This window comes from Macrotis lagotis, chromosome 3 (assembly GCF_037893015.1).
Source record: "Macrotis lagotis isolate mMagLag1 chromosome 3, bilby.v1.9.chrom.fasta, whole genome shotgun sequence".
Taxonomy (NCBI): Eukaryota; Metazoa; Chordata; class Mammalia; order Peramelemorphia; family Peramelidae; genus Macrotis; species Macrotis lagotis.
In genome coordinates this window covers 13,615,624-13,631,003 of record NC_133660.1, presented here as the reverse complement: position 1 = coordinate 13,631,003, position 15,380 = coordinate 13,615,624, and the positions used below count along the sequence as shown (strand labels likewise).

Sequence of the window (15,380 nt, the reverse complement as noted above, 5' to 3'; positions counted from 1 at the left end):
GCATGACCCCATTTGGGGTTTTCTTGGCAAAGAGATACTGGAGTGGTTTGCCATTTCCTTCTCCAGATCATTTAATAGATGAGGCAACTGAAGCTGACAGGGTTTAGTGACGTCCCCAGGTCACACAACTAGTAAGTGTCTGAGGCTAGATTTGAACTCAGTCCTCCTGACACTAGGCTGGCCCTCTATCCATTGACCCACCAGCTATGTAGAGTAATAATGGGGAAATTGAGAAAGGGGATTGCTAAAAAGTCACAAATCCCAGTTACAAAGCCAGGGCTAGATCCCAGGACCACTACTGATGTTCTTTATGCTTTGTTACAGTTACCTTAATACTATATATATAGAATATTTTTTAAGGATAAAGAACAATGCTATCCCTGAGCCTAAATTGAATTTCACAACAGGGAATCCTATTATGATAAAGGCTGAAGAAAAGCAGAAATTAACATAAGTAATTTTGTATATACACCCAAAGGGCAACAAAAATGGGCATACTCTTTGATCCAGCAATACCACTACTAGGTCTATACCCTGAAGAGATGATGAAAAAGGGGAAAAACATCACTTGTACAAAAAATATTCATAGCAGCCCTGTTTGCGGTAGCAAAGAATTGGAAATCAAGTAAATGTCCTTCAATTGGGGAATGGCTTAGCAAACTGTGGTATATGTATGTCATGGAACACTATTGTTCTATTAGAAACCAGGAGGGATGGGAATTCAGGGAAGCCTGGAGGGATTTGCATGAACTGATGCTGAGTGAGATGAGCAGAACCAGAAAAACATTCTACACCCTAACAGCAACATGGGGGTGATGATCAACCTTGATGGACTAACTCATTCCATCAGTGCAACAATCAGGCACAATTTGGGGCTATCTGCAATGGAGAATACCATCTGTATCCAGATAAGCAACTGTGGAGTTTGAACAAAGACCAAGGACTATTACCTTAAATTTAGAAAAAAAAATCGTATCTTATTGTCTGATCTTGCTATCTCTTATACTTTATGTTTCTTCCTTAAGGATATGATTTCTCTCTCATCCCATACAATTTGGATCAATGTATACCATGGAAACTGTAAAGACTGGCAAATTGCCTTTTGTGGGGGTGGAGGGAAGGAAGTAAGATTTAAAAAATAAGCAATTTTGTATAATGATCATTTGAAGCAGTTAATATATTGGCAAGTATAATAAAGGAGCTTTGTTTTCTTTGAATCATGGATTCTTTGCTTTCTTAAGGACATGTGGAGAAAATCAGTGAAGATTCTAGAAGGAAGCTATAAGTGAAGAGCAGAAGAGAAATTTCTATACTTTTCCTGTGGAGGATATGATTTTAAATTTATGTTCCTGGCCATAGCTTTTGTTTTGTTTTAAACATCGGTGTATATTTAAAAAATGCTAGTGAATTCCTTGTTGCTCCACAAATTATTATTTTGTAAGTGATAACTACAGTCTAATAATACTGGGATCGAGTATTGGGCTTGAACCCCTGTCAACAAGTCTATATGAGTTTCAATTTTGTCAATTGTAGAATTAAGAAAATAATAACAGGGTTATGCATTTGTAGTTTTTCTGTGAAGAAAATATTTAGAAAATTGTAAAATACTTTTTAAATATAATTTTTATTATTTTATTATTTTCATAATAGTGAATCAATAATCCAAATATGATGATCTATGATCATAAATGAAGTAATCATTTGAAATAAATGTGTCAAAGACAATAAAAAGTTCACAGCTATAAACTAATTTTATGCAAAAACAAATAGAAGTTAATCTCCTTCCCATTCTACACGAATTTACTTCCATCACTATGTCTTTCACCCAACCCATGTTAGATCTCTATGAATTATTTAACCTTCCATTCAGACCCACTATCTTTGGAAATCTTCTTTGGGCTCCATTCTTTGCCTCTTCTGAGGTGGTTCTCCCCCCATATGATGTCAAAAGCATTTTAAGTGCTAAAGACATACACTAATAAATAGAATAAAGCAGGCTACAATACTTTTTCATTGCTGTTAAGATTTCACCTTTTAAAAAGTCATGAATATAATTGAATTAGTAACATGATCATTTTATTGTACATTTTATTTTACATTTTTTGCACAATGTCTTTTGGAAATTTTTTATGAATATATTTGAATGATGCCTAATGGGCAAATCCTTTGTTGTTTTTGATGGCCATGTGAAGGGCTTCTTCCATTCTTTCCATTGTAGAATATCTCGGGAGGAATAGAACATGATCACAGGACCGTACTAACGGGAGATATTCTTCCTTTAAATATTCAAGATAGGAAAATCTTATACCCACATTCTTTTTGCATTGTGCTTGAAATCTGTCACTTCCTGTAAGAAACACTTTAAAGGAAAATAAAATTAAGTTGTTTTTCAAGAACACAAACTGAAAGTATAGAGAAGAAATTTTACTTGTCCATTCAGCATTTAAACTGAATAATGTGATTATACACCAGGAGGAATACAAAGTATAGTTCATGGTTTATATACTCAAGAAACTTGTAATCTAGATAGACATACAAGGTATTTGTGCTTTTCACAAATACAAAATGGTAAAAAAAAATATAGGATTTAATATTACAAAAGATTTCATACTTTAGTATGTATTTAGATGACAAATGAATGAGACAAAGTAAATGGGGACTTGAATCATGAAGAAGCTATTAAGAAACTGGAATTTGAGTTAAAATTTGAGGAATGAATAACATTTCAATTTAAAAAAAGGGGACATATTATGTATTCAGGTGGCCATCAAGTCAATCAAGAGAAAGGATGATAAGTGATAAAGTTGGAAATAGTGGTACATCAATGTAATGAGATACTACTGCTCTTTAAGAAACATAAAAGATTCAGAGATGCATGAGAAGACATATATATATTATATATATTATATATATATTTTTGCATATAAAATATGCGTATGGATATATGTGCCCATTGTAATGGGCAGAGCAAGAAAACCAATATACACAGTAATTACCACTGTCCAGACTGCCTTAATGCTCTTCAGGATCTGCTACAGCTAGCATTTATTATATTCCAGTTCTTTTGTACTCTGGTCATCTGTCCATCCACCCTATTCTTACACCTTTCAGCTAATAAAACAAGTGTGCAAATATATTTCCAGGGACACGCACTATCTCTGTGACTTTCCAAATTAAAAAAAAAAAACTCCTCCCTTAGGTATTTTGTATCTTGTATGCATGTAATTTTACACAGTAAATTCTAAATAAATGTTATTCATTCAATCATTCATTTGTTCATGCATTCATGTATATTCTCAGAACCTACAAATCTGTGATTTCATTAAAATGAGTATTCCCTCAAATGATAGCAATCTGTCTATGACTACTAAATCTGACTGACTCTTGTCCATACATTCCCATAAGTTTGTGACAGCTGGTGCACCTGAAGACCTTTCTCATTCACTTTTTCACATCATAAGGTTATTGATAGAAAATGCACACTCCTCACTGTCCATCCCTTGCTCTTGCCACATAACTATTCATTTTTTTTGGCTCAAGTGCTTCTTAAATCTAGTAGGTTTTCAATGGATATTTGCTGAACTCAATTTGTTGAGGAGAATATAGGTTTTCCAAAGAAGAAATCAAAATAGTCTATAGTCAAATGAAAAAATGCTCTAAATTATTATTGATTAGAGAAATGAAAATAAAATATCTTGAAATATCATTTTTTACTAATCAGACTGGCTAAAACGATTGAAGGGGAAAGTCATGAATGTTGGAGGGTATGTAGAAAGCTTGGGACACTAATTCATTGTTGGAGAATTGTTTCAGTTTACTTTACCAATATTTGTCCACTTATCCAGGTTCACAATCTCAGTGTCATTCTTGACATCTATTTATATGTAAATATATAAACCCACATACATATATAACTATACATACATACATATATATATATATATATATATGTATGTATATATTGATGATGTTGTCCTTTGTTACTGAAGAAGACCATGACATCAGGGAGGTGATGCAGGAATAAGCAAATGATTTGGATTTGAGTGAGGGGACTGTGCTAAGTTGCCAGCCTCACTTTCTCCTCCAGAAGTTATCTAGGTCCAATGGCCAGATATGGATCAGGACAGTCCTGGATAGGAGGCAATCAGGGTTAAGTGACTTGCCAAGGTCACACAGTTAGTAAGTGTCTGAGGCTGAATTCAAACTTCCATCCTCCTATGTATTACATGTTTATATGCATATGCATGTGTCTATATGTATAGACACATACTGTATGTATAATATTTTCATATATATATATATATATATTTACCAACTTTTCCCCCCTATTTTATCTTCATGAGGTCTCAATATAGCTCATCTCCACTCTTAAAACAATATTGCTGTTACTGTATACAATGTTCTCTTGGTTCTGCTCTCAGGAATAGGCTTACAGAATCTCATACCTGGACTACTGTAATATTTTTCTGCCTTAAGTTTCTCCACAACCCAGTCCATGTTCCATTCAACTGTCAGATTTCAACTGTGAACTTCCTAAAGCACAGATCTGACCATGGTATGCCTCTACTCAATAAACTTCACTGATAGGGATCACCTCTTGAACAAATACAAAATTCTCTGTTGGTGTTCAAAAGCCTTCATAACCTCACACCTCCTTCCTTTCTAGTGTTCTGACACCTTACAACTCTCTTTCTCCCTACTTTGGGCACCTTAACTATCTATCCACCATGTCAGGAATGGTATCCCTCCACCTTCAGACTTCCCTAACTTTTTTCAAGTCCCAGCTAAAATCCTCTCTTTTCAGAGTCCTCCTAATTTAAGAAGGAATTCACTTGCCCACTAATGAATATCTCTAATTTATCCTTCACATAGTTTGTGCATAGTTGTTTCCAAATTGTCTCCCAAATTGGACTAAGTATTTTTGAAAGCAAAAGATGGTTTATCTTTCTTTGTACTCCCAGCAATTAGCACCATAGCTGACACAGAATAGGTTCTTAACAAATGTTTATTGACTGACTGACCTTTTATTTTTGCTCTAACAAATGAACTAACTTTACAGAGATAATTGATTCAGGAATGAGCATCAAATTCATAGTGAGTCATTTCCTATGTGTTAAACTACAATATAGCTCTTTTTTTCACTGAAGATATGCTATATTTTTCCTCAAATAAAATAACCATGACTGTACCCAAAGGGTTATAAAACTGTGAATCCCCTTTGATTCCACAACGATTAGCTCTGTATCCCAAAGAGAACATTAAAAAGGGGAAAAACATATACACAATAGCAGTTCTTTTTGTTGCCCCAAAGACTTGGAAAGTGAGAGGAGGTCCATCAATTGAAGCATGACTGAACTAATTGTATATGAATGTAAAGGAATACAATTGTTCTGTAAGAAATCATGAGCCAGTGGATTTCAGAAAAACCTGTAAAGACTTGCATGAACTGATGCTGAGTGAAGTGAGCAAAACCAGGAGAACATTGCACATATTCATAGCAACATTGTGTGATGATAGACTGTGATACACTTAGCTCCTCTCAGCAGTTTAGTGATCAAAGATGATCCTAAGACTTGTTAAGGCAAATGCCATCATATTCAGAGAAAGAACTATGGTCTCTGAATGAAGATGAAGTATACTATTTTCACTTCTTAAAATTTGTTTTATATTTTTTCTTTCTCATGTTTTTTCCTCTTTTGTTCTGATTCTTCTTTCACAGAATGACTATTATGAAACTATGTTAAACATTATTGTACACATATAAACTATATCAGATTGTTCACTCTCATGGGGAGGGGGGAAGGAAGGGATGGAGACAGAAAAATGTAGAACTAAAACTGTTACAAAAATAAATGTTGAAAACTATCTTGAAATGTAATTGGAAAAAATTTAAATAAAAAAGAAAATAATCAGGAATATATATATATATATATATTGAGACTTTTGAGTATTCTCTATGTTTCTTACCTGTTTTATTCTTGACAATAGAACTATATTTTCAAAAAATTTTCATCTACATTGACTATTCCTATGTTTGTCTTGAAGTCACTGAATATCATAATAAATGCTGATTTATTTTGGAGGGTCTTGTCAAGTTTTCTTCATAATTTCTCTACCTCTTCATATTCTACATTGGATATTGTTAGATAAACTGTACTTTTTATGATGGTCTTTCTGAACACATATTATGGATATGGCTAGATTTCCAAATGGCCCATGAAATGGTGTTTTTTATTTTGGGGGGTCAACGATTAAATCAACTCTACCATTTTCTTTTTAGTTTTTTTTTTTTGCAAGGCAATGGGGTTAAATGGCTTGCCCAAGGCCACACAGCTAGGTAATTATTAAGTGTCTGAGGCCGGATTTGAATTCAGGTACTCCTAACTCCAGGGCTGGTGCTCTATCCACTGCGCCACCTAGCCACCCCTCTACCATTTTCTTTACTAGCCTCTCTGAAAAGAACTCAGCCATTCTTTCATTTAGTTTCAATTTCATTCTGTCTTCTCACTTCAAATTAATGAGAATATCAAAGTAATATGACTCAGTTCCTTCAACATAAGATATCTGCCTACTATAGATCATTGGACAAAGATCTTACAATCAGAGTATCTATGGTTAATTATGTGATTCTGAACATCATATGCATTTCTTTTCTGCCACTCTATCATCCGGTCACTGCAGAAATAAAAGATGGTCACATAAGACTGAAACCATTATATATTTTTATTTGTTTCATAGGCTGGTGAGACCAAAAATATTCATTCCCTTTTCAGTCACTGTTGAAAACTGAGAAAATCAAATTGAATTCTATTTTTGTTGATTTCACTGTTTATATTTCTGACTATTCCCCATGTCTGAAATGTTCTCCTTCTCCCTCCTTCCTAAGTTATAATTTATTTGTATCAGAGATAAGTTGGAAATTCAGTTTTCCTGTAAATCACTCATTATCTCTGAGTTTAGAAGTTCAGTTCTCCTGCTAAACCCTCTTCTATTCTTGCCTCAAGGAAATCTGCTATCCTTGAAAAATGCAGGTACATGCAAGGGAGTCTGATTTGTTATTCAAAGAAATCTAATCCATTATTGCTAAACTGTTCTTACATATGGTCTCAAATAACAGACATTTCTGAGTGACAGGATGAAAGAGGGGTTGTTGTTAGCCCCTCATTTCCAGTTTCTAGCCAATCATATTGTTACACCTATGATGCTACAAACTATGTAACCTATCATGTTGTTCCCAACTATGATGCTGCTTTCTATTTTAGATGCTCCTCTTTTATCTATAAAAAAGAGATCTCCCCCCCCCCTTATTTGGTGTCTTAGCTTTTCTGAAAGAACCGAGACCCTGTTTGTTGGTGAATTGATACTGTGTCAATAAATTGATTGTGCTCAGAACTTTGTGACTCAGTTTACCTTAATTTCAGTTGTAACCCTAGTTACCGAGGCTAGTCCTTGAAAAGCAGGCAAAGTCTAGTTTCAGGAGTTGTTTTCATCCTCTTGTGAAGGAGAGGAAGTATCAAAGGTATTGAAAAAAACCTTAGACTTTATATTTAAGAAAAGAGGTGACTGAAAGTTCAACAATAACTCTTACCTATGTGCTTACTTTCCTCTATTTATATAAAACTTCTATGAGAATAATATGCATGTATATCAAAGATATTATTGATCAGGTTATTAGAATTGAAAAGGCAGATTTTGCAAGCAATATTCCACAGTAAATCCACATCTTTATCATTAAAAAATTGACTGAAAGATTTGGAGAACATAGTTTCCTATATGGAGACCATAAAATGTTCAAAAGAGAAAAACAGCCTTAAAAATGCTCACCATTAGGGAATCAAGATGTTAGAATGAAGGGTCACAATTACCAAACTTTCCCAAAACGTTTCTTACAAAATGATCAAAGAAATGCAAAAGTTGAATTCTGAATTGAAAAGCCAACAAAAAGTCACAGTGAGTCAATTCTCAGCCCAGAGCATCTTAAGACAACAGGAAAAAAAAAGACTTATGGACATTGGAGTGGGGTCAGGACGGGAATTTGGTGTCCATAGTTTGGTGGAAGCAACACTGTCTGTGGGCTTTAGAGGTGATAGCTATAATACAGCAGCAAGAATACTGAATGTTCCTGTAGGAACAGTGAAAAGACTGAACATCTGGCCAGAAAAAGATTCCAGAAAACTATATACTAGTTTTGAGTAGAGGATCAGGCACAATTTGATAACTCTGGAGCATATTACCTAATTCTGGGTCAGAGTTCCAGGGTAGAAAGAAGTAATTAGGGTTAGGGTTAGGGTTACAAGGGAACATGGACTCTATATTCGTAAGAACCAGAGAACAGCCGAGGAGGGCCTGTTCTCTTCCAAACCTCTTCCCATATCACACTGCCTTAGATGAACCTAAAACCTATAGGTTCCTAGATTAAGCTACAGAAGCTTAGGCTAGCTGTTCCTCAAGAGGTGAACAGAACCTACCTCTAACATAAAGTGCAAAGTCAAGAAATAGGCTGGGAAAAACATGAAGAAATTTTTAAAAAATTCTGATCATAAATATCCTCTATGGTATTAAGGAAACTTAAGAAACAAATAAAAAAGAAGAGAACAAAGCTTCAAAGAAAAATGCAGGTTGAATACAGGTCCAACAAGCCTTCCCAGAAAAGTTAAAGAAAGATTAAAGAAGGAGAAAAAAGTCATTTTGAAAATGAATTCAGAGCATTAAAGGGAAAACTGAAATGGGGAAATAAGAGTTATGCAAGAAAATTATAAAAAGAGAATTAACATTCTTAAAAATTAGACCTGTTGAAGTTGAAGCAATGAGATACCAAGAAACAATGAAACAAACTCAAAAGATGGAAAATTAGAGGAAAATGTGAATTATCTCATAGGAAAAAATAGACCAGAAAAATGTATTGAAAGATCATTTAAGAATTACTAATACTTTAAAGTCATCATTAAAGTTTATTTTTCATTGTTTTAATTTTTTCCAGCAAATTACATAGGAAAATTGCACAGATACCTTAAAGCCCCAAAAGAAAACAGAAATGGAAAGAAACCACCAATCACTTCCTAAAAAGAAATTCCAAAGAAAAACCAACTCCAAGGGATATTAGTCAAAATGTAGACCTCCATGGTGAAGGAGAAAAAGCTACAAGGAGCCAGAAAAAAAATAAATTCAAGTACCATGTCATCACAGTTAAGATCACAAATGATTTAGAAGATACCTCCTTAAAGGTGTGAAGGGATTGATTTCCAGAAATCAATGGAGCTATAATTACAATCAAGAATAATTACCCAGAAAAACTGAGTACAGTCCTAACAGAAACATTAAATGCATCATTTTTGGACTATAATGCAATAAAAATTACATTCAATAAAAATCCTTTGAAGTCAGATAAGTGAAGCAAAAACAAAACAATCTACTTCCTGAATGAATGTGTCCTAGAACAAGTCATAGAAGCAATCAATAATTTCATTAAAGATAATGTTGACAATGAGAAAACATACTAAAATTTGTGTGATATAGCCAAAGCATTACTTTGGAGAAAATTTATCTTTCTAAATACTGACATCAATAAAAGAGAGAAAGAACAGAGCAGTGAATGAATCAGTGAAAAAATAAACTTCAAAAAAAACCCAAATTTGGAATCTCCAATTAAACACCAAGATAGAAGTGCTACTTTTGAAATTAAGTCTTCCTGACTTCAAGTCCTAATGTCTATTCATTATACTGAGAGTCATTTCCAGGTGTCCTGAATGATATCTTACCATTGAACCTAGATGTTTCCAGAGGAGAAAGTGAGGTTGGTGATGTTGCACAGTCCTCCCTCACCTAAATCCTATTAATTTGCATATCCTGATATCACATCCCTCATGTCAGAGTCCTCTTTGAGAAGGAGAACATTACAACCTCCAGACAATTGCTATTTAGATTCACCAAAAAATGGTAATGGTACATTTGTGATTGCAAAACATCACAAAGAATTATGAAAAAAGTAATATAAAACATCATCAAGGAAATGAATAAAAAATAATCTAGTCACATGAAAAGAGAGAGGAATAAAGGATCTCTTTGTTTCATGTGAGGGAAGCAAAGAGAACAAGGAATATAATGGTTATCTATCATGCGCTGTGATGAATGTTTTACAAATATTATGCCATTTGTTCTTCATCACAACCTTGCAAGGTAGTTTGTCATTATTTTCCTCACTTTGAAGCTAAAGAAACTGAGGCCGAGGTTTAGTGACTTATGTAGGATCACAAAGTTATTAAGTATTCTTGATGAAATTTAACCTCAAGTCTTCCTTGCTCCAAGCCAAATTCTCTATCTACTTTGCCACAGATGCTAAGGAAACAAAGGAAAATTTCCTCCCTCCCTTGATAGTATTCTTTATTGAGGATGTGGACATGATTTAGGCAACATGGGCAGACATTGGTGAGTTGTGGTCTCTATTTTTGTAGAAACAGCCACAACAGTAAGAAAAACAACCATAAATAGATATTTCTTCTTTATCATTTAAAAAAGATTATTTATAAAGATCAATAACTTACATAGGAATGCTTTCTTCTCTTCCTGAGACAATTTATGAAAAGCCTCCCAGAACATCACAATGGTAGGATGTAACCTAAAGTATCCTTGGTAATATTCTGAATTCTTGAAAAAGAAAGGGAAATAGAAAAGTTTATGGAGAAGATATAGAAATTATCTTGGAAATTCTGAATCCATTCTCCTATTACATACCGCTACAAAATGTTTCCAGTCATAATCTGAGTTTCCAATCATCACTTCCTTAAGCTCCTCAGGATGGAAAAAGATGATTATTTTCTTTGCACAGACTTTATAAAATCCCATTTGGAATGCTTCATAAATCGTTTTCACAGATGTGTTAAAGATGTAATCAATACATCTGGAAACAAAATCTTTCCTTGATGGAAGACAGAAGATGATTTATTAATACATACATATTTCTATATACATACACACAGATGTGCATAAATCTATATCTTTATTCCTTTGTTCTCACCCTCCAATTTGCACTTAAATAAATACAGCAAGAAGATTTATAGAAACATCTGGCAAGTTTGAAAGCATCTGAAGGGTACAGAAGCAACAGGTGAAGAATCACAAGGATCCTGTAGGATAGAGCTATTAGTAATGATTCTTATGCCACTCTCACCTAAATAAGAATAGTGCCACAGCAGGGCCACTGTCAAAGAATAATATGAATTAGCCTCTTTGGAATAACATGTTTAATACCTACTTCAATAGCCTGAACATAGAAAAACAGGAATATTGTTACTACATCTTAAGAGGGAATACAACACTGAAAGACTTATAGTTAAACTGTCTTTAGAAGAAGTCCTTGTCATGGCTGAAGAAAAATCTTAAAAGGACAAAGAATATGAGCCAGGAGACATCATTTCCAGAGAGAACTATTTTAACTCTTTCTGGGGAAAAAAGCTTTATTAAGATAATGATATTAACTGTGCTGTGTTGACAATTCAAAAAGAAATAGTAGTCATGGTTAGAAGTGATTCTAGTAGTGATCTTTCTCACAGATGATACATTTTAAGCAATTATGTCTTTTGAAATCTAGAACATCTGTATGTTTGTGTGTATGTGTGTGGTGATACCTTCCTTACTCTCTTTTTCTCTGCCCCTCCTCTCTATGTATGAACATATGCGTGTGCATACACATTTATATAATCATATATACATATAGTATATGGCTATATATGCATATTTATAATTTATATGTAGCATTATAGATAAACACAGGCAGCTAGGTGGCACGTAGCTAGAGTGCTGAGTCTGGAGTCGGGATGACCAACTTCCCGATTCCAGATCTGACCTCAGACACTTACTACCTAAGTGACCCTGGGCAAGTCGCTTAACCCTGTTTGCCTCTGTTGCTTCATCTGTAAAATAAGCTAGAGAAGGAAATGGCAAATCATTCTAGTATCTTTGCCAAGAAAACCCCAAATATGGTCATGAAGAGTCAGATACAACTGAAAAGTATTTACACAACACATAATTGTAAACTTTTGCCTATGATTTTATGGGGAAAGAGGTTTCTCTAGTTAAATGTATATTAAATGAAAAACTAGAGTTGGGGAAAAGTTATTATCTAATTTGATGCTCAGAACAATGAATGAAGAATAAATGAAAATTATCTATTAAGCACTTACTTTGCATCAAGCCTTGTGCTAAGGTCCCTGTCCTTAAGCAATTTGCTTTCTAATTGAGGTAATGATATATTTAGGGAAGTAGTAAGCAGAGAAGGGGGTTATGGTTTGAGAACCATAAAAATTATCAATAAAACAAAGAGCAGTCCATTGGCATAACCTTTCCAGAAGCAATGGTAGCAGGAACTATTGATTTAATTATGAAAACAAGAGGAAGGAGAGAGTATTTCTATCCACAATGGAAAATGGCAGATGTGAAATTATAATCCTGGACTAGGATTAGTATAATATGAATTTAACATCTAAATACAATTACTTCTTATCATTTATTATAGTTATGCTCCATAAAGCTCTAGCAAACACTGAATTAGTGAATACTGAACCATTGCCCCTAGGAGAAATGCAGAATTATGTTGCTTTGAATCTTTGATAACAAAATTCATTTTTTCACTTTCTGGAAAGACACTTCACATAAAGACTGGCAAATTTCCCTTTTTCCTGGGTGTCTTGTATTGTGTGATTCATTAACATTGAACTCATGGCTAACTTATGCCTAAGCAAATGCTTTTTTGTGTCAAGCATATATCTCCATAAGGCACATAGCATAGCACTAAAAAGGAATAAAGGATAAATGTTTGTAGTATAAGAGTTCAAAAAAGAAAGGAGAATATTGCCTTGTTCAGCCTCAGATTGAGTGTTCAACACTTTAGCTGACAAATTTTTTGATGCTCTGTGATGACTATGAAAGTTGTGATTATGATTTGAGAGAGTTATAAATATTAGCGAATAGACAAATGCACAAAGGTGTAATGTGCAAATAATGAGAATGGACTATATGTCTGAGTGGGTATATTTGAATGACTTTATATTATTATATATAGATTGTTAATGATCTGACAAATTTACCATTTCTCATAGGCTAAAATAATAATAATAATAATAATAAAAGAGGCTTACTTTTCTGAAGATAGTTATCTGAAACAAGAAATTAATAGTGCTAATTTATTAAACCCCTAATGATGAATTGAGAATATTAAAAATGGGCATTTATTGCTTCTGTACTTACTTGTTGGTTTCATCCACAGGTATGGAGCTTCCATTTAGAATGAGATCCACTTCTTTGTTGTCCCAGTATATCTAAAATCACAAGCATATTCAGACAACAATATGAAGTAGTGTTAAGATGTGGAATTGAAAATAATTTAAATATCATCTAGTATTATCCATTTATTTTAAAAATAAGGAAATAGCTTTTGAAAATATAAGGGATTTAAGAGCTATTCAGGAAGCAAGATGCAGTGTAGAACATTGAATTGAGAATAGAAAGAGAATTCAGAGACAATTTTGTCATAAAATCAAACATTCGGAGCTGAAAGACACCTTAAAAGTCAATTCATCTAATCCTCTCATTTTTGACAAATGGAGAAACTGAGGTCAAGAGAGATGAAGTGACTTGTCCCAAGTCATACAGTTTAGAACAATTTTTCTTTTGGGGGCAGCCCTCTGTGATTAAGTGATTTAAATTTATGTATTCAGACTCCCAGATCAGTGCTATCTCCCGAACATAACACTATATCCATACCATTTCCTAACTTTTATGCATAGGAATTGTTCTTAGAGAGTATCCCATATTTGAGAGCTAAGTGAACCTGTTTATTTAAGAGCAACATAAATGTAAAATTTCCAACTCAATCATTCTTCAATAATGCTGACTGCAAAATATACTTTTAAAAACTGAATTATCAAGTTGAGTTTGTTATGTTAAACAAATTGTACAATTCCCTATTTCTTTCACTTTATATCTTGTAGACATCTCTCCTGCCAAATAAGAAAGAAAAACTGGCTTATTATATAAGGTAGCATGTTAGTTAAGGAACACTTTTTTAAGCCATTGTGACAGCAGACCCATGTTAAAAGTCCATCTATGTACAATTTTTCCATAGTACTCACAGAAAAATAGAGGTGAAATTCATCAGCATTTTCATCTAGAAGTAACTTCAAATTGCTGAAGGAAAAAAATAATTTTAAAAGTTTAAAAGAGAAGAATATCTATATGAAGTAATTAATACCAGTATGAGAATAGTGGGCAGAACATTATCTTATTTGTAGGACATCTTCCAAGACTTTAGCTTTCATTCTAGGGTTGCTCGTATCTGATTGTGGACCAGTTATTTAACCTCTCCTGTCCTCAATTAGTTCATCTTTTTAAATGAAGAGATTGTTCTAGATTCCTTTGAATCTCTTCTGATTTTAAAATCTTTTAATTCCCATCAGAGCTTCAGCCTCTTGCAACCAGAGTTCTAACTCTCTTGATTATATTGTAACTGCTTTCTCAATAGTTACCAATACTTTTTTCATTTGCTAATTCTGATGACTTCTCTGTTGCTTTTCAAATTACGACCACTCCATTTTTCTGGATTCTGAGCCCTCTTCTAATTTTCTTACCTGTGTATTACCCCTTTTCCATCTTCTTTGGTTGGTTTCATCTATCTCCCAACTCCTAAGTATGGTATTCGAGGAGAGCTAGCATAGACTCCTCTCATCTCACCTGGTTGCACTACTTTACTACTTCACACTGTGTTTGTTAATGGACAAATTTCATCATCCTGTAAGATCCCATCTGTCTTAGCACTGTCTCATCTGTCTCCTCTGCTTTTCCATGAACTCAGGAGTGGGACCATGAACTCCAAAAACCTCCATTTCAGAAGAGGGACTCAGCTCAGAAATTTCATTTCTCACCAAGCTACCTTTGGAACTTCACCCCCATTTCAGATACATTGTGAACTTCCCACAGATCTCAGCTTTCCTCCTTTTCAGCTTCCATTTTAGGTACAATCTTTCTCCTTTAGATTAAAGGCAGGGACCCTCTTTTTCTTTTGTATCTCTATGGACAGTGCCTAGCAAATAGTAGAGGATTAGTTGATGTTTATTGACTATTTATTGACTTCAGATATCGTATAGTACTGAAGTTTCATTCCTCATTGATTCCCCAAACAAAAATTCAAGAGGGTCTCACCCTCCTTCGTCCTCTTATCTTCTCAAAAAAAAAAAAAGGATGTCAAAGTCTGACAGATCTAGAGTTGTGAATTGCCATTGCTATTGGAAATCCCTGCACATATGTTTTACTGCTATTGTATTTCAGTTTGTATATTTGTGGAAAACTAGGTCCCTGTTTGAGGAAAAATGCTTTGCAAGGAACTACTT

The 15,380-nt window shown here is 33.9% G+C and overlaps 1 protein-coding gene across 2 annotated transcripts in view; it reads right to left on the bottom strand.

Moving 5' to 3' along the window:
* Positions 1 to 1,649: 1,649 nt before the first annotated feature.
* The window catches only part of LOC141517291 (putative E3 ubiquitin-protein ligase HERC6), a 65,760-nt gene continuing 52,029 nt past the window's right edge, over positions 1,650 to 15,380 (bottom strand). Inside the window, exons 18-22 of one of the 2 annotated variants that reach the window (XM_074228138.1) lie at positions 14,127 to 14,181; positions 13,243 to 13,313; positions 10,732 to 10,915; positions 10,542 to 10,644; positions 1,650 to 2,359 (exon numbers count right to left, since the gene is read on the bottom strand). In XM_074228138.1, coding sequence (XP_074084239.1) covers positions 2,151 to 2,359; positions 10,542 to 10,644; positions 10,732 to 10,915; positions 13,243 to 13,313; positions 14,127 to 14,181 — 622 coding nt within the window. In that variant the 3' untranslated portion in view covers positions 1,650 to 2,150. The remainder of the gene's footprint in view (positions 2,360 to 10,541; positions 10,645 to 10,731; positions 10,916 to 13,242; positions 13,314 to 14,126; positions 14,182 to 15,380) is intronic. The other variant, XM_074228137.1, reaches the window with a different exon arrangement.